The 27,747-nt window shown below is 38.5% G+C and overlaps 1 protein-coding gene across 6 annotated transcripts in view; it reads right to left on the reverse strand.

Moving 5' to 3' along the window:
* Positions 1-27,747, reverse strand: part of FXR1 (FMR1 autosomal homolog 1) — a 69,941-nt gene that overhangs the window by 26,995 nt on the left and 15,199 nt on the right. For all 6 annotated transcript variants that reach the window (XM_069559390.1, XM_069559375.1, XM_069559366.1 and 3 more), the window contains exons 2-5: positions 21,661-21,713; positions 20,043-20,136; positions 711-782; positions 145-293 (exon numbers count right to left, since the gene is read on the reverse strand). In XM_069559390.1, the coding sequence (XP_069415491.1) occupies positions 145-293; positions 711-782; positions 20,043-20,136; positions 21,661-21,713 (368 nt within the window). The remainder of the gene's footprint in view (positions 1-144; positions 294-710; positions 783-20,042; positions 20,137-21,660; positions 21,714-27,747) is intronic.

Consider the following 27,747-nt stretch of genomic DNA (forward strand, 5'->3'; position numbering starts at 1 on the left):
GACACCACCCACTGAAAACTTTTGTCTGTTAAAAACATTTTCTGTCAAAGTTTTAATTGGGTGTTTGGGGTAAAAAAGATTTTTGTTGCACTGAAAAATCCCCTTAATTCACAAAGCAATTCAACAGTAAACAAAATTACTCACGCCTCTCTCAAATCCTCAGGAACATCCACTGTGCATTTAAAGAAGGTATTTTTTTTGACAGTTTTATTTTGATTGACAGGCCGAAGTCGTTCAAATGTGACTATTTCATTGTAAGTGGCATCACAAGCAGCATATTCAATGACATAAAACTAAAAGACATCAAAACACTTTAAAAATCCCATCCAAAAAAAAAATAATGACCTTTAAATGAAGTTCTAATTACTTTGCTTGGATTAAGCAGTAGACCCTCCCCCTTGTGGCACAAGTACTAAGCACAGCTTAGTTACATCAACCTGATTTGCCTAAACTAGATTGGAGGTTCTTACAAGCAAGAACTCTGGTGGTCCTCAAATGCTTGCAAAATACCTTCTGGAGAGCAGCTTTGGTATTTGCAAATCCAGAACACAAACAGAAATGAATGATCTGATGAATTTTTGAAATACATGATTATTTCTGAAATAGGCTTTTTAACAACAAAACTAAGAGTTGGAGTAACAGTTACAGAAACCAAGAGTCAACTTATTTCCTTGAAAATTAATCACAAAGCAAGTTTTAACATAACTTACTTCTCCTTTCATCATTCGAACTTTAGCCAACCACCATCCACATGGTTCTTGATCATTTGCTCTTGAATATACCTGACAGAAAAAAAAAGTGCCCTTATTCATTTATCCCAAAAGATTAACACTGTAAATAATGACTTTTTATAAGTGCAAAATTATGTTAAATTCAAGAATCAAAAAATGTTACTGTGAACAAGATGAAACTGCTACATAAGCGTAATGTAACAAGAACTATATATGCCTAAGGCAGAGGAATCAGAGATCAAATTGCCAACATCCACTGGATCATAGAAGCAGCAAGGAAATTCCAGAAAAACATCTACCTCTGTTTCATTGACTATGCTGAAGCCTTTGACTGTGTGGATCTTAACAAACTGTGGAAAACACTTAAAGAGATGGGAATACCACACCATCTTATCTGTCTCCTGAGAAACCTGTATGTAGGTCAAGAAGCAACAAGTAGAACCTTCTATAGAACTGACTGGTTCAAAATTGGGAAAGGAGTACAACAAGGCTGTTTACTGTCACCCTGTTTGTTTAATTTATATGCAGAGTACATCATGCAAAATGCCAGGCTGGATGAGCTACAAGCTGAAACCAAGATTGCCAGGAGAAATATCAACAACCTCAGATATGCAGATGATACCACTTAGTGGGAGAAAACAAAGAGGAACTAAAGAGCCTCTTGATGAGGGTCAAAGAGAGTGAAAAAGGCAGCTTAAAATTCAATATTAAAGAAACTAAGTCAAGGCATCCAGTCCCATCACTTCATGGCAAATAGAAGGGAAAAGGTGGAAGCAGAGACAGATTTCCTCTTCTTGGGCTCTAAAATCACTGCAGATGGTGAGTGCAACCATGAAATTACAAGACAATTGCGTCTCGGTAGGAAAGCTATGGGAGAAGGCAATGGCACCCCACTCCAGTACTCTTGCCTGGAAAATCCCATGGACACAGAAGCCTGGTAGGCTGCAGTCCATAGGGTTGCAAAGAGTTGGGACACGACTGAGTGACTTCACTTCCCCTTTTCACTTTCAAGCACTGGAGAAGGAAATGGCGACCCACTCCAGTGTTCTTTCTTGCTGGGAGAACCTCAGGGACGGCAGAGCCTGGTGGGCTGCCGTCTACGGGGTCGCACAGAGTCGGACACGACTGAAGTGACTTAGCAGCAGCTGCAGGAAAAAGCTATGACAAATCTAGACAGCCTATTAAAAAAGTAGAGACATCACTTTGCTGACAAAGGTCCGTTTAGTCAAGGCCATGGTTTTTACAGTCATCTATGAATGTGAGAGCTGGACCGAAGGCTGAGCACTGAAGAACTGATACTTTCAAACTGTGGTGTTGGAGAAGATGTTCTTGAGAGTCCCGTGGACAGCAAAGAGATCAAACCAGTCAATCTTAAAGGAAACCAGACCTGAATACTCATTGGAAAGACTGATGCTGAAGTTCCAATATTTTGGCTACCTGTTGCAAAGAGCCAACTTATTGGAAAAGACCCTGATACTGGGAAAAATTGAAGGCAGAAGGAGAAGAAGGCAACAGAGGATGAGATGATTGGATGGCATCATTGATTCAGTGGACACGAGTTTAAGCAAATTCTGGGAGATGGGGAGGGACAGGGAAGCCTGGCATGCTGCAACCCATGGGGTCGCACAACTTGGCGACTGAATAACAATGTATATGCTTAAATTTTACTACTGAAAAATAGAATTGAACCTGTTTGGGCAATTTGGTGCCCTGAAAATTGAACTTCAAATTCATGAAAGTCTAGCCTAGTCAAAGTGTCAGTCACTCAGTTGTGTCCAACTCTTTGTGACACCATGGACTGTAGTCCAACAGGCTCCTCTGTCCACAGAATTCTCCAGGCAAGAATACTGGAGTGGGTAGCCGTTCCCTTTTTCAGTGGATCTTCCCAACCCAAGGATTATACCCAGGTCTCCTATATTGCAGACAGATACTTTACCATCTGAGCCACCAGGGAAGCCCCAAATTTATGAGTGTCTAATAAACATAAATAAGTATTATTATAAAGAAATGTTTCTTACAGGACAGTTTCACATAGTGTAAAGCACACATCTTTAAGCTTACGTCAACACGGTTCACCTCTGAATACAGCATTCTGATGATTTACGTATCAGAAGTGAGGATAAGCTAGAACTTTAATAAGATGTATTTTAAAACTGGTATTAGTGTTGAGAAAATGCTGAATTAAGAATTGTTTTTAGAAAGTATATAAGACAAGGCTGTATATTATCACCCTGATTTTTAACTTCAATGCAGAGTACATCATGAGAAATGCTGGGCTGGAGGAAGTACAAGCTGGAATCAGGATTGTCAGGAAAAATATCAATAACCTCAGATATGCAGATGACACCACCCTTATGGCACAAAGTGAAGAACTAAAAAGCTTCTTGATGAAAGTGAAAAAGGAGAGTGAAAAAGTTGGCTTAAAGCTCAACATTCAGAAAACGAAGATCATGGCATCTGGTCCCATCACTTCATGGCAAATAGATGGGCTAACAGTGGAAACAGTGAGAGACTTTATTTTTCTGGGCTCCAAATCACTGCAGATGGTGATTGCAGCCATGAGATTAAAAGACGCTTGCTCCTTGGAAGAAAAGTTATGACCAACCTAGATAGCATATTAAAAAGCAGAGACATTACTTTGCCAACAAAGGTCCATCTAGTCAAGGCTATGGTTTTTCCAGTAGTCATGTATGGATGTGAGAATCGAACTATAAAGAAATCTGAGCGCCGAAGAATTGATGCTTCTGAACTGTGGTGTTGGATAGACTCTTGAGAGTCCCTTGGACTGCAAGGAGATCCAACCAGTCCATCCTAAAGGAGATCAGTCCTGGGTGTTCACTGGAAGGACTGATGCTAAAGCTGAAACTCCCAATACTTTGGCCACCTGATGCGGAGAGCTGACTCATTTGAAAAGACCCTGATGCTGGGAAAGATTGAGGGCCAGAGGAGAACGGGACGACAGAGGATGAGATGGTTGGATGGCATCACTGACACAATGGACATGGGTTTGGGTGGACTCCAGGAGTTGGTGATGGACAGGGAGGCGTGGCATGCTGCGGTTCATGGGGTCGCAAAGAGTCGGACACGACTAAGCGACTGAACTGAACTGAACCCCTATTTTAAAATTCCTTCAAGGTATCACATTTAAATCCCTTGCTAAGGAACTTAGATGTACTAAAAGTCTATAATTAGTCACTCAGTTGTGTCTGACTCTTTGTGACCCCATGAACTGTAGCCCATCAGGCTCCTCCCTTCATGGGAATTCTCCAGCCAAGAATACTCCAGTGGGTTGCCAAGCCCTCCTCCAGGGGATCTTCCCAACCCAGCTCTCCCACATTGCAGATTCTTTACCATCTGAGCCACCAAGGTCTAGCTAACAAAAACATTATGAATGGCATCACACTCCAGTATTCTTGCCTGGAAAATCCCATGGACAGAGGAGCCTGGTAGGCTGCAGTTTATGGGGTAGCCAAGAGTGCGACACGACTGAGCGACTTCACTTTCACTTTCATGCATTGGAGAAGGAAATGGCAACCCACTCCAGCGTTCTTGCCTGGAGAATCCCAGGGAGAGGAGAGCCTGGTGGGCTGCCGGCTATAGGGTCGCACAGAGTCGGACACGACTGAAACAACTTGGCGGCAGCACCGGAGTAAGTTATCTTACAAAACCATCTATCCAAAAAAAAAAAAAAAAACCAAAAAACCCTGCTATCTTATATACTCTACAATTATCAAATGTTTCAAAATATAATAGATGAGAAAAGTTTCTATTGAGGATTAGAGCTGTTTCTTATGACACAGCAGTGTGATATATTTTCAATACATGGAAAATGAGGTGCAGAAAGGAAGGCTAGGAAAAGATGACCAAGAAACACCTACAAAATATTGATTAAACTAAGGCTGCCCCTACACAGCTGGGCAGAGATATCTACCCATCAATACATGTTAACAGCCATTTGTGAAATAATGCAAACTACTACTGATAGGCAAATAGTTTTGGAAAAGTCTGAAGCTTCTATCAAGATGATGTGAAAGGAACCTTGGAAGTGGTGGAATTACTGGAACTAAAAATAAATAAGCCAAAATTTCATGTTCAACTTTAATGTATACCATGGTTAGAGAAAAGCTATGAGCAGAAAAAAAGCATATTTACCACAAAGCTTCAGTGAATTCAATTTAAGCTTTTGCATTTCTTATATATCTGTTTCATGACTCTATCCTTTCTTAACGATCTTCCAAAAAGATAAGACACTTCACCTTTTTCTAGAATAGAATAACTCACTGCAGTTACTGAATGTATTCAGGGAAAAAAATGGAACTGTTACTCAAGTCATCTCCAACTCTTTATGACTCCGTGGTCTGTAGCCTGCCAGGCTCCTCTCTCGGAATTCTCAAGGCAGAAAGAAAATTTCCTTCTCCAGGGGATCTTCCCAACCCAGGGATTGAATCTAGGTCTCCTGCATTGCAGGCAGATTTTTTACCACTAGCGCCACCTGGGAAGTCCCTTCTTACAGCTCTTCCAAAAAAATAAGACTTTATCCTTTTTTAGAATGGAATAAAACTCACTGCAGTTATTATATGTATCCATGAAACCCTTACATAAATCTAACCTAGAGTCCAGGAACCTTATTTTTCCTGTATCCTAAATATTCAATACTTTGCTATCTTGACTAGAAAGGAAAAGATGATAAAGAAATGCACAAAATGCAATGGATTAGTCAATCCAATTGGTTATATGAAGTGGTGTAATTATAGCACAAAGATGACAATACTCGGGCTTCCCTGGTGGCTCAGCAGTAAAGAATCTGCCTGCCAATGCAGGAGACAACAGTTTGATCCCTGGTCTGGGAAGATCCCCCACACGCCATGGAGCAACTAAGCCTGTGTGTTTCAACAACTACTGAGCATACCTGCTGCAACTGCTGAGGCCTGTGTGCCTGGAGCCTGTGCTCCACAACGAGAGAAGCCACTGCAATGAGAAGCCCATGCACCACAACTAGAGTAGCCCCCTGCTCCCAACAACTAGAGAAAAGCCCAAGCAGCAATAAATAAGTAATTTTTAAAAATGGCAATACTCAATTCCAGTGATCCCCAACCTTTTGGCACCAGGGATGGGTCTCGTAGAAGACAATTTTTCCACAGACTGGGGGTAAGGGGAAAGGTTTTGGATGATTCAAGTGCATTACATTTATTGTGCACTCTATTATTATTACATCAACTCCACCTCAGATAACCAGGCATCAAATCCCAGAGGCTGGGGACCCCCGTGCTCTAGTCAGTAAAATTAGAAGCCATCAAAAATTCCAAAATACAACTGACCCTTGAACAACAAAAGGGTTAGGGGCTCATTCATCCTCTATGAATCCAGGGGTTGAAAATCAAGTGTTAACATAGCCAGCCCTCTATATACAGTTCCACATCTGCAAACTCAACCAACCACTGATCATGTAGTACTATCATATTTTCTATGAAAATATGAAAACAATCTGAGTGGGAATTCCCTGATGGTCCAGGAGTTAGGACTTTACACTTTCAGTGTCAAGGGCCCAGGGAGTTCCATCTCTGGTCAGGGAACTAAGATCACACAAGATGTTGAGGGTAGGGTGGGCAGGGGGTGGAGTGGATGTGTGTAGGGTGTGTGTGTGGCAGTGGTGGGGGGGGGGGGGAGTGTCTGAAGAATCTGAGTTTAAACAGACTCATGCAGATCAAACCCATGTTGTTTAAGTGTCAACGGCATTCTAACCTAAAAGCATTGATGCATTCTGATAATTCCAGGGAAAGATGAAACAGAAGATAAACTAGAACTTACAGAAAGAGACTTTAAATTTGCTATCAGTATTTATTACAAGATGTGTATGTTCTGGGTTTATACATGATAGCTGATGAGCAGTAAATAATACACAGAAAACTTTGCTCCTTTTAGGTATGTGTGTGCTAAGTCACTTCAGTCACATCTGACACATCCGACCCTATGGACTGTAGCCTACCAGGCTCCTCTGTCCAAGGGATTCTCCAGGCAATATTACTGGAGTGGGTTGCCATGCCCTCCGTCAGAGGATCTTCCCGACCCAGGAATCGAACCCAAGTCTCTTGAGTCTCCTGCATTGGCAGGCTGGTCCTTTACCAATACAGCCACCAGGGAAGACCCACTGTCTTAAAGCCTATGTTTAAATGCTTATTAAAATATCTAATAATGCTGACCTTCACCACCCTTTTATTCTTACTTCTGTAAATTTATATGTAAAATGACTTTAAAATACAAAAAAATTGTAAAAATGGTCCATTAGACCCAAATGGTAAATTATGACTATTTCCCCTAGTATGAGAATTAAAAAAAAACAACAAAAACAAAAAACCTTGAGAACAACAAGTGCCATTTCCAACTGCTACCTTAGAAAGGCAGTTCGACTAATGTATCTCGTTGATCTATAGTGGATGGCTGCCTCAAGCTTGAATGCTGAAAAATGGGTCTTAAAAACATCTGTTCTATTTTCACCAAAGAATAACTGTCTAGAATGACTACCTATGTTATTTTGCCTAAAAAAAAAAGAAATCATTGTGGACTGCCTTGTAGCTTTCTCATTACATTTTATTCATCTCTGTAAACTTCAATAATAACTGTATCCCTGAAAGACAAAGCCACTCTCATAAAGCCAAATGAAACTAAGTTCCTGGGGTTTGAATCAAGGTGCTATGAATTTGCCTCCATTTTAGTGCTGAGAGTCAAATCACATCCTTCACAAAACGAACAGTGTACTCAACACAATAAAAACTCATTTTAAAAACTCAGCATTAAAAACATGTCCTAGTGTACTATGCCCAAAATGCTGATTACTGGATTTATGACTATGCTGTTGGAGTAAGAACACCTCATAGAAATTCCCTTACTTCAGATTTCAATTCACTTACATCTCCAAACTATCCCAAAGAAGCATTTCACACTCTAAGGGAATGGCCCTCATTTCTCTAATATTTTAAGTTTCTTCAAATCTAAGAAAGAGCTTTAGAAAAGCCGACGACTAAGGGGTGCCCATGAGACACCTAAAAACACAACAGTAACCACACTGAAGAAGGTTATAGTTTCATGGAATAATAAAATTCCAAAATCTATACTATACAGTTCAGTACTCTTTCTACCAAATTAATTCAAGTCAAACCTTATTGGCCTCCAAATTCTAGCACATAAGCAAATTATGACTTAAATAGCATACCATTCCAGATCCTAATGTGATCAACTTTTCATTCAAGTTAATAATGTTCAACAAGGTCTTTCAAAGTTATAACCAAACAAATAATGTGAAAACTGAAGTAGAGAATATTTTTTTACCAGTTTTCATCAAGTTCTAAATGATGTCAAGCATTAAACTGAATACCTAATCATAATGACCTATTTTACAACTACATGAAAAACATCTGTTGACTACTGTTCACAACTATTTCATCTCATTACAATCTATGAATAGAAAATGTACATTAGGAAAGCAAGCTTAACATCTAGAAAACACTAAGGTGCTTTATCTACTTACACAACAGTATTATCTCATTAGCATTCGTGGCTGATACTTTAACAAATCATTCCCCCCAAAGAAAAAGATGTAAATAATAAAGAATATATTCATTCATCCTTTAACATATGAGCATTTCCAACCACAAGGACTAACACTGCTGACTTGGTATTATGAGAAAGACTGACTCTAACTACACACAGCTATAATTTTCAAAGTGGTTCCAAGAACCAAACTGACACATTTTTAAAAGTAAGATGCAGGACTTCTCCTGGTGGTCTAGTGGTTAAGAATCCACCTGCCAATCAAGGGGACAGGTTTGATTTCTGGTCCGGGAAGACTCCACATGCCTTGGGAGCCTGTGTGCCAAAACAACGGAGTCCTGCACTCCAGAGCCCTCAGAGTGCAACTACAGAAGCCCGCCTGCCCTAGAGCCAGTGCACCTCAATAAGAGAAACCACTGCAATGAGAAGCTCGAACACTGCAACTACAAAGTAGCCCTTGCTTACTTCAACTAGAAGTCTACGTGATGCAGTGATGACCCAGCACAGACAAAAATAAAAAAGAGAAATACATTTAAAAACTTTTAGAAAGGCAAAATGTAAATTATACATGTATACTGTACTTTTTTATATAATTATAATATTAACTTAAAAAGACTGTACAGTAAAGGGACTTCCCTGGAAATCCAGTGGTTTATGACTCATTGCTTATACTATAGCAGTGCAGGCTGGTTAGGGATGTAAGACTCCGCATGCCACATGGTAAGGTAAGGGAGTATCCTATCAAATTATTCTTATTCCTTTTACCAAATCTTTCAAGGGACTTATCACAAGATTACAACTAATTATAAAGATGTAGAACCATAATGTCTATCTGCCATAAAAGATGGAAGAAAATGTATATGTCACAAGAATAAAAACCTGTTAATCTGTATTTCAACCAGATTTCACAATTCCAAAAGAAAAAAGTTTTAAAATATTAAATATGTTAAACCCAAGAGGAAAAACTTAAGCCTTAAAAAATTACAGATTAGCTTGAAATGTCAGGCTTCCTATGTAACATGTTTATGTGTCATTAACTTGCTAAATAAAATAATAAAAACAAAGCATCTTACATGTGAACTCACTGGGAAAACATTTTTTCTATTGGCTTTTCAATATGTCAGAACATTATACTATATATCCAGCTTAAGAGAACCTAAGGAACTCCTCATTTTTCCATCATCTCCAACTTTACCAGCTGAGAATTACATTTTTGGCAATCTTTTTTTTTTTTTTTTGCCATGCCACATGGCTTACAGGGTATCTCAGCTCCCTGATCAGGTATCAAACCCAGGTCCTCAGCAGTGAAAGTGCAGAGGCTTAATCACTGGACCACCAAGGAATTACCAATTTTCCTAGCAATCTTTAGTTAGCAAACTCAACTATTTAAGCAAATACTTAATCAAAAAAAATTAATTATGAGACTAGAAAGATTTTAAAATATACACCATTACTGTTTAAGAAATCAAATACAAAGCCACTAATTAGGTTTAAAAAAGAAACTTTGAATCTTAAGACTTTTCAAAACCAACTTTCTAGTTTAGGCCATATAGTGTCTTCTTGAGGCCATTTATAGACACGCTAACTTATGTTTTATAATTTCATGTAAATCTCACAGGCTGGCTGAAAAGGCAAATCTGAAGGAACCAAACCTGTTTGTAAAGTGGTAAAATTTTAGAGTGAGCCAGGTGAAATTGTGACCTGACCAACAAGAACAGAAAGTTCAGATGGCTGAATTTTTTTAATTATAATTTTTAAACAAAAGTATAGCTGATTTACAATACTGTGTTTCAGATGCACAGCAGTGATTCAGTTTTGTGTGTGTGTGTGTATATATATATATATACACACACACACAGAGACACTTTTCAGATTCTTTGTCATCATAGGTTATTATAAGATATTGAATATAGTTTCCTGTACTATACACTAAGTCCTAGTTGTTTATTTTATAGATAGTAGTGTGTATATGTTAATCCCAAATTCCTAATTTATCCCTTTTCCCCTTCCCCATTGGTAACCCTAAGTTTTGTATGTCTGTGAGTCTGTTTCGTAAATAAGTTCATTTATGGCTTCATTATATGTTCATGAACTTCATAAGTTCATTCATTTTAGATTCTACATACAAGTGATATCAAATGTGGATTTCCCTGGTGGTCTAGTCTAAGACTCTGCACTTCCAAATCAGATGGCATGGGTTCAATCCCTGGTTGGGAAACTAAGATCCCACATGCTGTGCAGCACAGCCAAAAAATTAAAAAACAAAATATTTTTAAGTGATATAAAACATTTGTCTTTGTCTTACTTCACTAAGTACAATAACGTCTAAGATCATCTATGTTGCTGCAAATAGCATTATTTCATTCCTTTTTATAACTAATACCCCACTGTATGTACATATACACACGTATATATATAATTCCATTATCTTCTTTATCTACTCACCTATCAACAGACACTTGCTTCCACGTCATGGCTATAACAGTGTTGCTATGAACAATGAAGTGCCTATATCTTCTCAAATTAGTTTTCTCCAAATATAAGTCCAGGAGTGGGACTGCTATATCATATGGCAGTTCTATTTTCAGTTTTTAAAAGAGCCTCCATAGGGACTGCACCAATGTGAATTCCCACCAACATGCAGTAAGGTCCCCTTTTCTCCATACCCTCTATTTCTTCTTGATGTGTGCTCAGTCATGCTAGACTGGAATGCTAGACCGTTTGCAATCCCATGGACTACACCAGCCAGGCTCCTCTGTCCATAGGATTCTCCAGGCAAGAATACTGGAGTGCATTGCCATTTCCTTCTCCAGGAAATCATCCCAACCCAGGGATCAAACCCAAGGCTCTTATGTCTCCTGAATTGGCAGGCAGGTTAACACTAGCGCCACCTGGGAAGCCCATTCCCTCTTCAGTATTTATTTGTAAACTTTTTGATGATGGTCATTCTGACCAGTGTGAGGTGATATCTCATTGTAATTGTGATTTGCATTTCTCTAATAATTAGCCACACATGATGGTGTGGGAACTCACCTAGAGCCAAATACCCTGGAACGTGAAGTCGAATGGGCCTTAGGAAGTATTACTATGATCAGTTAGTGGAGGTGATGGACCACCAGCTGAGCTATTTCAAATCTTAAAAGGTGATGCTGTTAAAAGTGATACACTCAATATGCCAGCAAATTTGGAAAACTCAGCAGTGGCCATAGAACTGGAAGAGGTCACTTTTCATTTCAATCCCAAAGAAAGGAAATGTCAAAGAACGTTCAAACTACTGTACAATTGTGCTCATTTAACATGCTAACAAGGTACTGCTCAATTCCTTCAAGCGAGGCTTCAGAATGACATTAAATGAGAACTTCCAGATGTACTAGAGAACTTTCAGATGGATTTGGAAAAGGCAGAGGAACAAGAAATCAAATTGCCAACATCTGCTGGATCATAGAAAAAGCAAGCAAATTCCAGAAAAACATCTACTTCTACTTCACTGATTATGCTAAACTCTTTGACTGTGCAGATCACAACAAACTGTGGAAAATTCTTAAAAGAGATAGGAATACCAGAACACCTTATCTGCCTCCTGAGAAACCTGTATGCAGAAGCAACAGTTAGAAGTGGACATGGAATAGACTGGTTCAAAACTGGGAAAGGAGTATGTCAAGGCTGTACATATACTGTCACCCTGGTTATTTAAATTCTATGCCAAATAAATCATGTGAAACACTGGGCTACATGAATCACAAGCTAGAATCAAGATTGCCAGGAGAAATATCAACAAGCTCAGATATGCACAAAGCATAGAGGAACTAAAGAGCCTCTTAATGAGGGTGAAGGAGGAGAGAGGAAAAACTGGCTTAAAACTCAACATTCAAAAAACTAAGATCATGAATCCAGTCCCACCACTCCATGGCAAACAGGGACAGACTTTATTTTCCTGGACTCCAAAATCACTGTGGATGGCAACTGCAGCCATGAAATTAAAAGTCACTTGCTCTATGGAAGAAATGCTATGACAAACCTAGACAGAGTATTAGAAAGCAGAAACATCACTTTGCTGACAAAGGGCCATCTAGCCAAAGCTATGGCTTTTCCAGCAGTCATGTATGGATATGAGAGTTGGACCATTAAGAAGGCTGAGTGCCTAAGAAATGATGCTTTCGAATTGTGGTGCTGGAGAATGAGAGGGTAACAAGCAGGAAGGCCAGGGGTCTCCAAACGGAGAAAATAGGTTGCAAGTGTCAGACATTTTTTTATCGGAGAAGGCGATGGCACCCTACTCCAGTACTCTTGCCTGGAAAATCCCATGGATGGAGGAGCCTGGTGGGCCGCAGTCCATGGGATCTCGAAGAGTCGGACACGACTGAGTGACTTCACTTTCACTTTTCACTTTCATGCATTGGAGAAGGAAATGGCAACCCACTCCAGTGTTCTTGCCTGGAGAACCCCAGGGATGGGGGAGCCTGGTGGGCTGCTGTCTATGGGGTCGCAGAGTTGGACATGACTGAAGCGACTTAGCAGTAGCAGCAAGCAGCAGGAAGAAACAAACTAGTGTTACATTTTTTTTCCCCTTCTCTATACAAATTTAAAAAGAGGTTTCTCTTAAAACTCTTGTGTTGCCATAATGACAACTGGTTCCACCTGAACTTATCTCAAACCTTGAGCTAACCAATGCATTTTTCTTATGGCAATGTTTTGCCTTAAACTGTGTTAATGTACCATGCATTTACCTCAGACTCTGCTTTCAAGTCGGTTCCAACTAAAGGCTCAGAACCATCATGACAAACCAGTATGTTATACTCATACATTGTTCTCCTAATCTATGTTAACGAAACTATATATTTGTATGGTGATCTGCCTTTCTTCAAGATTCATGTCAATCATTTTATGGCATGGCATGACTCACCTGGTGCCAAGATTATCTCAAAATGGATCTTGTGGGTGAGGGGCCTGGTGCCATTCTGAGTTTTAAGACATTTCCTTTCTCTAATTAGCAGACTGCTAATAGCATTCCAATCCCAAAGAAAGGCAATGCCAAAGAGTGCTCAAACTACCGCACAACTGCACTCATCTCACACACCAGTAAAGTAATGCTCAAAATTCTCCAAGCCAGGCTTCAGCAATACGTGAACTGCGAACTTCCTGATATTCAAGCTGGTTTTAGAAAAGGCAGAGGAACCAGAGATCAAATTGCCAACATCCGCTGGATCATTGAAAAAGCAAGAGAGTTCCAGAAAAACATCTATTTCTGCTTTATTGACTATGCCAAAGCCTTTGACTGTGTGGATCACAATAAACTGTGGAAAATTCTGAAAGAGATGGGAATACCAGACCATCTGACCTGCCCCTTGAGAAACCTATAGGCAGGTCAGGAAACAACAATTAGAACTGGACATGGAACAACGGACTGGTTCCAAATAGGAAAAGGAGTACGTCAAGGCTGTATATTGTCACCCTGCTTATTTAACTGATATGCAGAGTACATCATGAGAAACGCTGGGCTGGAAGAGGCTCAAGGTGGAATCAAGATTGCCGGGAGAAATATCAATAACCTCAGATATGCAGATGACACCACCCTTATGGCAGAAAGTGAAGAGGAACAAAAAAGCCTCCTGATGAAAGTGAAAGAGGAGAGTGAAAAAGTTGGCTTAAAGCTCAACATTCAGAAAACGAAGATCATGACATCTGGTCCCATCAGTTCATGGCAAATAGATGGGGAAACAGTGGAAAGAGTGTCAGGCTTTATTTTGGGGGGCTCCAAAATCACTGCAGATGGTGACTGCAGCCATGAAATTAAAAGATGCTTACTCCTTGGAAGAAAAGTTATGACCAACCTAGATAGCATATTGGAAAGTAGAGACATTACTTTGCCAACAAAGGTCCGTCTAGTCAAGGCTATGGTTTTCCCAGTGGTCATGTGTGGATGTGAGAGTTAGACTGTGAAGAAAGCTGAGCACCGAAGAATGGATGCTTTTGAACTGTGGTGTTAGAGAAGACTCTTGAGAGTCCCTTGGACTGCAAGGAGATCCAACCAGTCCATTCTGAAGGAAATCAGCCCTGGGATTTCTTTGGAAGGAATGATGCTAAAGCTGAAACTCCAGTACTTTGGCCACCTCATGCAAAGAGTTGACTCACTGGAAGACTCTGATGCTGGGAGGGACTGGGGGCAGGAGAAGAAGGAGACGACCGAGGATGAGATGGCTGGATGGCGTCACTGACTCGATGGACATGAGTCTGAGTGAACTCCGGGAGTTGGTGATGGATAGGGAGGCGTGGCGTGCTGGGGTTCATGGGGTCGCAAAGAGTTGAACACAACTCAGTGACTGAACTGAACTGAATAGCTATATAACATCCAGCTAAAGACTATCAGGGGGGTAGTCTTTCTACCTGTTCTGATGTCTCTGTCAGAAGCTTTCTCTCTTCTGTACTTTAATAAAACTTTATTACACAAAAGCTCAGAGAGATTAAGCCTCATCTCTCGCCCCAGACTGAATTCTTCTCCTTGGGAGGGCAAGAATCCTGGCGTCTTTCATGGTTTAGCAATAACCTTTCAAGAAAACTCTTGAGAGTCCCTTGCACAGCAACACAAGCAAACCAGTCAATCCTAAAGGAAATCAACTCTGAATATTCACTGGAAGGACTGATGCTGAAGCTGAACCTCCTATACTTTGGTCACCTGATGTGAAGGGCTGACTCACTGGGAAAGACCTTTGATGCTTGGAAAGACTGAAGGCAGCAGGAGAAGGAAACAACAGAGGATGAGATGGTGGCATCACTGCAAACTCTGGGAGACGGTGAGGGACAGGGAAGCCTGGTGTGCTGCAGTCCACGGGGTCGCAAAGAGTTGGACACGACTTAGTGACTGAACCACCAACACCATTCCACTGGCAGAAAATGAAAAGGAAATAAAGAGCCTCTTGATGAGGTGAAAGATGAGTGAAAAAGCTGGCTTAAAACTCAACATTCAAAAAACTACGATCATGGCATCTGGTCCCATCGCTTCAATGGCAAATAGATGGGGAAAAAGCAGAAACAGTGACAGATTGTATTTTCTTGGACTCCAAAATCACTGCAGATGGTGACTGCAGCCATGAAATTAAAAGATGCTTGCTCCTTGAAAAAAAGGTATGACAAACCTACACAGTGTATTAAAAAGCAGAGACATCACTTTGCAGACAAAGGTCAGTATAGTCAAAGCTATGGTTTTTCCAGTAGTCATATATGGATATGCTAGTTGGACCAAAGGCTGAGCACTGAAGAATTGAGCCTTTCAAATTGTGGTGCTGGAGAAGACCCTTGAGTGTCCCTTGCAAAGCAAATAGATCAAGCCCAGTCAATCCTAAAGGAAATTAACCCTGAATATTCACTGGAAGGACTGATGCTGAACTTGAAGCTCTAATACTTTGGCTACCTGATGCAAAGAGCCAACTCACTGGAGAAGACCCTGATGCTGGGAAAGACTGAAGGCAAGAGGAGAAGAGGGTGATCGAGGATGAAATGGTTTGATGGCATCACAAACTCAATGTACATGAGTTTGAGCAAACTCTGCAAGATAGGACAGGGAAGCCTGGCGTGCTGCAGTCCTCAAGTTCACAAAGAGTCAGACACAACTTAGCAACTGAACAACAATAATAATAATTAGCTCACGTGACTATCTGTATGTTGCCCATCGCTATGTCTTTTGGAGAAATGTCTTTTTAGGTCTCTGTCATACAGCTAGACTTTAGATAAATGCCTGAATAGCTAATGAAAAACTCCCTCCTGTATCATTTCTGTTCTAAGTCAATTAATAATGGCCAAATCAAAGTCATCTTTCCGTTCTTCAAAAAGAAATGGTTCCTACAGCTGTAAAAGTAAGAGTTGGTAATCTGGCACAAAACTGACAATACCCTGCGAATATAGCACGATATATTAGAGTAATATATAGGACAAAAACTTAACCTGGTTATCAACTTCCTAACCATCAGGCTATAGGAAACTTGGAAAGGTTCGTAAAGATATTCATAGAATTTCAAAGAGGCCCTCAAGAAACTTATTTTAAACTGAGATAGGTGTTTAAAAAGTCAGTTAATTATATATTTCATGGTTAGTGTCAGATGTTTGGTCACTAAGTCGTGTCCGACTCTTTTGAGACCCCATGCACTGTGGTCCACCAGAGGGTCCTCTGTCCACAGGACTTCCCAGGCAAGAATACTGGAGTAGGTTGCTGTCTCCTTTTCCAGGGGCTCTGCCCCACCCAGAGATTGAACTTACATCTCTTGCATTATCAGGAAGATTCTTTACCACAGAGACAGCAAGGAAGCCCAGCGTCAGCTGTTTTCACTGCTACTATAGTACTGACAACTAGCAGAAAGAATAGTGGCCAAAAGAAATGATACAAATCAGCTTATTTATAAAACAGAAACACAGACTTAGAAAAGGAAGATGGGTGGAAGGGGTAGTTTCAGAATTTGGGATAGACAGGCATACACCAGTATATTTAAAATGGATAACCAACAAGAACCTACTGGATAGCATAGGGAACTCTGCTTAATGTTTGTAGCAGTCTGGATAGGAGGGGAGTTTGGGGGAGAATGGATACATGCATATATATGTATGGCTGAGCTGCTCTTCTGTACACCTGAAACTATCACAACAGTGTTAATCGGTTATATTCCAATATAAAATAAAAAGTTAAAAAAAAAAACCTAAATGCTCTTTAAAAAAATTTTTAAAAGGGGGCCCACATCTGTGGAACTAGTAAAATGCGTTATCTTGGAGGCCACACTGGGGAAACTGGCAGACCTGAATAAGTGAAGAAATAAGTTATTAATGGCAAAAGTCACTAAGCACAGACTGCCTGGGAGAAAACACAATATACAACAGATAGAAGCTTACCCATAAAATAAACATATTTGACATAAAAAACTACATGGATCAAGAATAGAAACACAGTAAACAGAACAAGCAGCTAACAGTCATAAAAAAGACACTGTGTATCACTAGCATTCAAGGTTCACAAAATATAAAAGACAACAACTTCTTTCTACCATATTTATGAAATCTTACAGATTAGATTAATAGTAATCCAGTCAGTCGATCTATGAGGAGCAAACATCTTGAGCATTAGCAAACTTATGAAGTGGTCAGTCAAGGATCATTTCTGAAGGACAAAATGGTACATTTTGGTATCAATCACCAAGATTTAATACTACCATATGATGATGATTTACATAAGAACACTAAATCTGGATTTGAGGTGGGGGCGGGAGGGGGAAATAAAAACAAAAAAAACAGTAATTTCAGTGTTTTCTAATTATAATACATCTGTACCACCCAATACCATGGTGTGATAAGGAAAATAAGGTTAAATCTGTATGTGCAGACAGGAAAATGTCTATGATATATTAATTAACTGAACACAAAAATTTATAAATAAGGTGTATTCCCAATTTGTTTAACTTAAAAAGAACACATATTCTTTATAAATACAAAGAAAAAATTTGAAGAGACTCAACTTTGGTAAATGAGATTTAAGCTGGGATTGGCAGATAAGCATACCAACATGCCTACACTAGAGGGAAGTTCACTTGTTACCGTAGGGAATATTGTATCATTTCACTTTTTATATGAAGCTTTGTGACTCTGAATTTAAAAGAGGCAGAGCTTACATAAAGTTATATGGCTAAAAATATAAAGTACTAATAACCATAGTTCTTAAACATTTCACAACCTAAGGATAAATTCCTAAATTCATGGTGGCAAAAACTAAAAATAAATAAATAAATAAATCCACAGGTGGCAAGATTAATTTTAAACCTTTTCCTTATATGAATTTTCAAAAATTAAAGTAATAGTAACATCTTAATTCCAAACCACCAGTCTCATATTTTTAAGGAACAAAATTTCCCAAGACTGAACCATAAAACAGAGTGAAAGAAAACACCCCGCAATCATTAATTTTCAAATCATTCAATAGAGTTTTGTATACAATTGGCTGGGAGGTAGGGGAGCCCAAGCCATAAAGATGGTCCAGCAACTGGACAGGATCTTCCAAGACTGAGGAAAGCACACTGTAACAACAATACCCTCAGCATTCCGCCAAGTCTTCCCTTTAACCTGAACCTTTACACTACCAATAACTCTCTGAACAACAATTTTTTAAAATATGAAAAGCACTACTCACAGAACTGATCGCCACACATGTGGCACCCTGACACAATGAAGTTATAACCTGCTTTGAAAAAAGTGTTAGTTGCTCAATCGTGTCCAACTCCATGGATTGTAGTCCGCCAGGCTCCTTTGTCCGTGGGGGTTTTTCAAGCAAGAATACTAGAGTGGGTTGCCATTTCCTTCTCTAGGGATCTTCCTGACCCAGGGACTGAATCCAGGTCTTCCACATTGCAGGAAGTTCTTTACCATCTAAGCCACCGAGGGAAGCCTATAATATGCTTTGCTTTTAGCAAAAGCAGAAGAATGCATGCTTAGTCGCTCAGTTGTGTTCAGCTCTTTACAATCCCATGGGCAGTAATCTGCCAGCTCCTCTGGCCATGGGATTCTCCAGGCAAGAATACTGAAGTGGGTTGCTATTTCCTACTCCAGGGGAGCAGAAGAATTAGATCAAGTAATTAAAATCTAGGCAGAATTTTAGAATGTGAGTTAGCGGTTAAAGTCCTACAATCTGACTTTCCAACATAACATCTACAATTAACTCAAAAAAAAATTTACCATTTAAAAAATTATGAAGCATAAAAGTGGCAAGTAACTAAATTAGCTCATATGCAAAGCACTCAGAACAATGTGTGGCACAAAGTATGTACTGTTAAGTGTTTATAAAAACATTTAAACAGCTGTTTCATCACTAAAGATTAACCTGTGTCCCCAGTTCTCCCACCCTAGCCTACATAAACTAGGCACAAATGACATTTGAAAATCTTTCAACACTATCAAGACAACTGTTTGTGATATTTGAGTTAGCATATTTGAGCTCCTTGAGGTACCAATGTCTTGAAAAATCAAAAATCAAATTTTCTCTCTCCAACAAATTCATACTTCTATTTCATAATTATTTCAAAATTCCTGTCACATAAGAGCACACATCTTAATCAAAAATAAATATATACTGAAGACATTCAGGAGCTACTAACTGTGACAAAAACAAGATACAAAGAAATACAATTCTTATTTTTTTAAAAGAGAGAAAAGGAAGAGCCTGGGAATATGTGAACCATGAAATATAGGATTTTAAATCTAGGAAGTGATTTTTGCTTTTTTCCGTTTTAAATCTTTCTGAATATTAGAATATTCAAAAAGGCAGTATGCTTATTACAACATGTCACGTTGTTACATATGAACTATATTAATGATCACTATAATAAAGGATAAATACTAAAATTTTACAAAAATACTGAGGAAAACACTGAAGACAAAATAACTAGCAAAAGAAAAGGAAAATAATGACCAACATCATATAGTTCTCTCCACCAGATTCTGTGGAAAACAATTCAAATGCACTATCATCTTTAATTCTCAAATTATTTTTATTCTAGTGGTTAAAAAAAACAAACTTGACCAGGGCTATAAAGCTAAAAACAGTAGCACTGAAATATTAATCCCAGTTCTGTCTCCAAAACTCAAGTACTGCTACATTACACAGCCATTACCAATAGGAAGAATAGAGAAAAGGAATTTAGACTTATTCTCTATTAGCTAACAGATTTTCCTACAAGAATATCTATTTGAAACAAAAAAATAGGTACACAAGAAAATAAACTTATAAATACATACCTCTACTTCATCTCCTTCACTAATTTCTTTTTTTATATCAGGTGGTGGTGGTAATCTAACTTCATTGAATGGAACCTGGCGTTCTGGCTGCCAACTGAAGGATTAGAAAATAAATGAACTTTAATATATACTATTCTAATACTCCTTAATACAGAAGCTATATAGTCTATGGTTGGCACTGTAAATTTTTCAAATCAATCATTTAGCTTTCCCCTCAAAAAAACAACCTCTGCTTGAAAACTTTTTCTAAGCAGAATGTTGAGCTAGAACAGATTTTGCATAGCTCTTGATGAAGTTCATAGGTAATTAACGTCATTGATAATAATTACATACTACCTTCCTAATCATTCATCCTAAGGTGACAGCACATACATCATTCTGCAAATGAAAAAGGCTAAGCTCATAGTAATGACTCAGATTTAAAATAATGTCATTCATCACTGCTACACAGTGATCAACTTGCTGCAAACATTTTTACAACTAAATGACCTGTCAAAGGAACACAATTCCAAAGATTATAAAATATAAACTGCATAATTCCTTTTTAGTGTACATGTTCACAGAAATATAGAAAACTAGTCAATATTATTCTGAACAGTAAATTACAAAAAGATTTATTTTTCTTACAATTTCTTTTCTACAATGAACACATATAATTAAAACCTAGAAAAAAATATTTTAATCTTTGTAGTAAATACAAATGTATTAAAACTACTGCTTTAGCTGTGCTTTTTGTGTGCTATATTTTATAACTAAGTTGATAAAATTAAAATGCTTTCCTATTTTAGGTCCTAATAAATCATTCATATGCCTGGGAGGTACAACAGCACATAATGTATTCCTATGGCTTCTAAGAGTCGGACACGACTGAGCAATTGAACTGAACTGAACCGATGGGCTTCTATATGCCAACGATGGGCAAAAAAGAGACAAGTAAAAGATATTGGAGTGCTTTCTTTTCATCTTTACTGTCTAAATAACAGGTGCTCAAAGACAGGAATCATCTCAACACTTGTTTCTACATGAAACAGCTGTTGGGCAGATAGCTCTTCAGGTAGTTCCAGAAACAGCTTAAAAGGGAAAGCTGCCCAATTCTTTTCTGACCTTCAATTATACACTGCTTCTTTATAATCCTTCCTAACCAAGCTTAGCACACATCTTTGACATTTTTAGTCCTTTACCTAACCTTTGCAATATCTATGAAACTGTTTATTACTCCTTAAGACTAATCAAGCAATTTAAGGCAGCCTAATATACTTATTTCGCTAAAACGGCATTTGGAAGGCCTTATATAGTATCATTTAACAATTCTGGGTTTTAAGAAGTATGCATGTTATAATTACATCCATGCCATCTTTTTTGCAAAAACTGATTCATGTTCACATGTGATTTGGCAAAGAAAGGAGTCTTGGAAAAAGTGACAAGTGAATGGTGAGCAAAAAACCAAGTGAAGTCATCAAGAACTAAAAATCATTTTAACTCAAAAAGATAATCAAACCAAAGAACCCCCCACCCAAAAGCACCTTCATTTTCCGATCGCAAAAGGAATATCCAAAAGCAGCAGTTTGGCACTACCAATCATCAAAATTAGGATCTCTATCAATAAAAAATAACTTACTTGTTCTCAAAAACAACTGTAAGGGAGTCTTCATGAACATCTTTGATAAATCCCTGTAAAAAAATTAAAAGGAAATAAATATTCAATTAAATGTTACCTTAACTCTAAACCACTATATTAGAGATACAAAGACAATATGGAATACTGATAACTCAGAGCTTGGAATAGGCTGATCAGGTTTTGCTTTCCATGTCCATCATTTATGAGTTGTGTTGACCCTGCAAATTACCTAACCTCTCTTTCATGACTACAACAGATATTAAATGACACTGTATTACTGTCAATCAGAATTGCAATATTCTCAACCTTTGCCAAATGCTCACACACTCTGAACCACTAGGCGCTTAAATTCTTTTCTAAAATATCTTTATCACACTACTATTACTACTACTACTAAGCCGCTTCAGTCGTGTCCGACTCTGAGCGACCCCACAGTGGGCAGCCCCCCAGGCTCCCCCGTCCCTGGGATTCTCCAGGCAAGAACACTGGAGTGGGCTGCCATTTCCTTCTCCAGTGCATGAAAGTGAAGAGTGAAAGTGAAGTCGCTCAGTCGTGTCCGACTAGTAGCAACTCCATGGGCTGCAGCCTACCAAGCTCCTCCATCCATGGGATTTCCCAGGCAAGAGTACTAGACCCCATAATATACAGTATCAACTAGCTAAATAAATACACACACAAACTTGTAGTACTTCTTTAAAACATGTCCTCATCAATTTCCAAAAATATTTAAATACTATGTGTCAGATATTATTTTAAGCAAATTAGCAAACTGAAGACTGAGAAACAAACTGACAGTGGAAAAACCGAAAGTAAATAGATCAGCACTGCCACCTCGGAAAATCGCTGAACTAAAGAAAGTCTTAAGAGAGGAGAAGGTAACAGATGAGGCTGAAAAATCATTTTACTTTCTTTAATAATGCAGGATGATCAATCACAAAATATGTAAGTCATGTATCTAGTCTCTCAATGCCCTCCTCCCACATTTGCTACTCAACTGTATGATTCCGTAATTTTGCCTGGATCGCCCTTCAGCTCCAAATGCCTGTGATCGATTTAATTGCGTGCTATGGGGCATTTCAACGCATATATCTTCATGCAAGGCCTAAAACGCAAAGATACTTTCCAGAGTGCAGTAGTAGCTCCTGACTTGCAATTCTGAAGACTGTTCTCCTCTCAAAGGTAGAGATGCTATTCAGTTGAAGCTGTGATTTTTCTAATCACACTACAACAATGACTTCTCAGCCAGTCTCTACTTCTACTAGTTTATCTGCACATCTACTTTCAGCAATCATTTTGCTCACCAGCAAATCTCTCTTTATTATACTCTTGCCATTTGTAAGGTAAGTAATATTTTCTCAAAAACTGAGAATTACCAAATTCATAAATACTAGAGTAAGACATATCTTTCCATAGGAGATCAGCCAAACTTTCACTAATGCCTTCTAGTACTTAACAAACAAAAATAAAAGTGTTTGAAATGTTCCATTAATCTTTATCATTTCTATATAATTTGTATATTGGGTAAGTTCAACCAGAGCTCCAAAGCATTAGAAAATTCTACTGTTATAATAAAAATCTTTTCCTATCTAAAAATCAGTGCTTATACCTCTCCCCACTCCTACTTCACATACACCACAAACATCAGCATCAGCTTTGGGCGCACACATTTTTAACATTTATAGGAAAAAAGATAACTCTGGTATGAGATTAAATAAAGTAAAAACTTGATACCCAAGTAAAGTGTATTTGGACTGTAGTAAACAATTAAAGGACATGTTCTAATCCCCATACCCTAGATTCTTGTGATAAAGAACTTCTAATGGTCAAATCTCTATAAAATTGACACACTGATACAGAACACAGTAAACACTTCTCAATTCACGAGAATAATGGTGTTTCCTAGATACTCAAAGAGATGGCAGGGTTAGGTCTCTGCCAAAATCAGAGTCAGGAAATGCCAAATAACAATGGCAACATTTTCCTGCACACGATTTTATGACTAAGTATCCCTAACTTCTCTCTTCCTTTTTAGTCCAACCTTTGGGGATTTGGTCTCTTCCTATTCATACTCATCTGGCCCAGAAACCTATTTCTCAGAATACTCTGACGTTTCCTTTTCTTCTCTTCATGTATATACAAACGCAGAAGATTTCAAGCCATCATAAAATGGTCCCTTAACTTGTTCATTCATGCAGCTGGGTATATGTTTACAGTTGAATCTCTTAACTACAATTTAAAATAATCATGGATAAGTGACAAGGCACTTTAACATATTTAAAGTACAATCAAAACGTTTTAGGAAGCCATCCCTGATGAAAAAGAGCATTATACAGTCAAAACTCAGGAATGCCAAAAATTATATGTAAACCAGGAGTAAGAGAGGGATGAAGGGAATAGGAGGAAAATCTGAGCACTTGAACTAATTGAAGAACTGTTTTTTTCAAAAGCAATTCAAAATAAAATAACCTAAAATAAAAATTTAAAAGACAACTCAAAGATTCAGTAAGGTCCCAGGTTAACCAAAATTAATTTTCCTTTCTAGCTAAAAATAAACAGCTGAAAAATAAAACAAATCAAAAAAATAGTCTACTAACAACAGCAAAGTCCTAGAAATACCCTCAACAACACAAAAACTGCACACAACCTATGTGCTGACATGTGTAAAACTTAATTAATGAATTAGAATATTTAGAAAAATGTAAACCACATCTCATTTTTACATCTTGATATTTTAAACTTGTCAATATACATTTAAATGGAATTCCACTGAAACACTAAGGACTGTAATTCTGTTGAGGGAATAAGAAGTTGCACTTTAGTAACAAGAAAGCATTCAAAATGACAACTTTTAAATGATGGTAGGGAAAAACAAGAAAACACTATCCATACCAAATACTAAAATTTGTCTTAAAGCTACAGTAAAAAAGACCAAAAAAAGACAAGGTATTTGGTAATTTTTAGGTGGGAGCTTAAATAGCCAATAGAAAGAACAAAGTGCGGGCTCCAAATATCTGCCTAACTGAAACACACATTTTTCAAGTTACAGAACACTACAGCTGAAAAACAGGTTTTTCAATTCGATTAGGGTAATCATAAGGGTGACACCACCCTTATGGCAGAAAGCAAAGAGGAAATAAAGAGCCCTCTTGATGAAAGTTTAAGAGGAGAGTGAAAAAGCTGGCTTAAAACGCAATATTTAGAAAACAAAGATCATGGCACCCAGTCTCATCACTTCATGGCAAATAGATGGGGAAACAATGGAAACCATGAGAGACTTCTATTTTCTTGGGCTCCAAAATAACTACATATGGTGACTATAGCCATGAAATTAAAAGACGCTTGCTCCTTGGAAGAAAAGCTATGACCAACCTAGACAGCATCTTAAAAAAGGCAGAGTTTGCCAACAAAGGTCCATCTAGTCAAAGCTATGGTTTTTCCAATAGTCACATATGGATGTGAGAGTCATAAAGAAAGCTGAGTGCTGAAGAACAGATGCTTTTGAACTGTGGTGTTCGAGAAGACTCTTGCCAGTCCCTTGGGCTGCAAGGAGATCAAACCAGTCAATCCTAAAGGAAATCAGTCCTGAATATTCACTAGAAGGACTGATGCTGAAGCTGAAACTCTAATATTTTGGCCATGTGATGTGAAGAACTGACTCATTGGAAAAGACCCTGATGCTGGGAAAGACTGAAGGCACGGGGAGAAGGGGACAACAGAGGATGAGATGGTTGGATGGCATTACTGACTCAACAGACATGAGTTTGAGCAAGCACCGGGAGTTGGTGATGGACAGGGAAGCCTGGTGTGCTGTGGACCATGGAGTCGCAAACAGTCAGATACGAGTGACTGAACTGAATCATAGGGGGGAAAATCCTATAGTTTAAGTAACAATAAACATGATATGAATGAATTTCGGGAATTGAAAGGTTGAGGTTATACAGTCAAAAGTCAGAACAGAAGAATTACGGACCCTGGCTATGGGAAAGCCACTCTGAAAATAAGCAGACCTTCCAGATTCCACAATTTCTTTTAAAGACCTTCCAGATGCCTCATTCTCACTGTAGAGAAAGAGAAGCTGAAAAACTATACACATATATACAGCCCCCAAGTTTTACTCCCTAGATTATAAATGCTGAACCTAAAATTTCATCTTGGGACTTCCTGGTGGTCCAGTGGCTAAGACTCTGCTCTCCCAATGGAGGGGGCCCAAATTCAATCCCTGGTCAGGAAACTAGATTCCATATACTGAAACTAAAGACTCCACAAAATATTTATTTTTTAAAATAAATATTAAAAAACCTCATCTTCTGTCTGGAACACTTTCCATTAAATCCTTATAAATTAAATAATAGAATGCTTTTGCTAATTCATGTTTTTAAACTCCAAAAAGTCAAGTCTGATAACAATACTATTTTGAAGAAATAAGGCACCTTTCCTAAAAAGCCTATTTAAGATAAAGTCCCAGAACAAAACATCAAAATCTAATTTACCTACCTTGTTTAAAATACTGATCAATTTATCAGAGGCTCTGCTTGAGTGATGGCTTAGAAATCTACAGAGATCCATAAATCCCTTTGAAAACATTCCCACTAAATTCATTAGGAACACATGATACTAGCCTAAAAAAATTTCTTGGCCTGCAAAGTGTCATTTCAAATTCACTTGCTACTTAGGTTTCTCAAAATCCTGTAATGACCTCCTATTATTGCAATTCATTACAACACAAAATTTACTTATCCTATAAAGAGGGAAAAAGAAACTTAAAAAAACATTCAGGGTCTTCCCTGGTGGCTCTGTGGTAAAGAATCCACCTGCCAATACAGGAGACACTGGTTCGATCCCTGGTCCAGGAAGAGCCCAAGTGCCATGGAGCAACTAAGCCCGTGTGCCACAACTACTGAGCCTGTGCTATAAAGCTGGGGAGCCGAAACTAGTGAAGCCCAAGTATCCCAGAGTCCACAAGAGAAGCCACCACCACAATCAAAAGCCCAACTATAGAGTAGCCCCCACTTGCCACAACTAGATAAAGCATGTGCTGCAATGAAGACTCAGCAGAGCCTCCCCCTAAAATAAGTAAATCAATAAAGAAATTTAAAAAAATCTTAATACTCAGCAAACTACTAACAGAAGTCTTACAGCTTAAATCCTTAAAACAAGATGTAAGTGGAAGCCCATACCCCAAAACCCTAAAGCTGTTAAGTCTTAAACTTCAAAATTCTTGTTAGAAGCATTTACTGATTATCAATAGACTGAGCAAAAAGGGCCATCAAGAAACAGAATAATCTTCCTAATTGGAAACTATATTTTTTCCTTAATATTTACTTGGCAGGGTCAGGTCTTTGAGGCAGCACGCAAGATCTTCACTGTAGCATTCGGAATCTTTAGCTGTGGCGTGTGGAATCTGGTTCCCTGACCAAGGACAGAACCCCAAGTGCAGAGTCTTAAGCCACTGGACCATCACAGAAGACTACCAAAGAAGTCTATGTTTTTAATGACTCTAATCCCAAGTGGTAAAAGCAAAGCACCATCATTTTATTCTCCTAAGCAAGCAAAGAAACTCTCACAGTCGCATGACTGCCTCCTTCAAATCTGATCAAGTATTCCTATAAAATTTAAGATCTATTCCAGTTTCTCTTCTTTAAAGACTTTCTCAGGATCAGTGGCATGAAATTAAAAAAAAAAAAAAGGTTATATTTATTTAGCACAACAGTCAAATTAACTACATTTTAGTCATCTTTTCCAATGTGTTAGGACATTACCACCCTTATGGCAAAAAGTGAAGAACTAAAGAGCCTCTTGATGAAAGTGAAAGAGGAGAGTGAAAAAGTTGACTTAAAGCTCAACATCCAGAAAACTAAGATCATGGCATCCGGTCCCATCACTTAATCGCAGACAGATGGGGAAACAGTGGAGACAGTGGCTAACTTTATTTTTCTGGGCTCTAAAATCACTACAGATGGTGATTGCAGCCATGAAATTAAAAGACGCTTACTCCTTGCAATGAAAGTTATGACCAACCTAGACAGTGTATTAAAAAGCAGGGACATTACTTCGTCAACGAAGGTCCATCTAGTCAAGGCTATGGTT

The sequence above is a fragment of the Ovis canadensis genome, chromosome 1 (genome assembly GCF_042477335.2).
Source record: "Ovis canadensis isolate MfBH-ARS-UI-01 breed Bighorn chromosome 1, ARS-UI_OviCan_v2, whole genome shotgun sequence".
Classification (NCBI taxonomy): domain Eukaryota; kingdom Metazoa; phylum Chordata; class Mammalia; order Artiodactyla; family Bovidae; genus Ovis; species Ovis canadensis.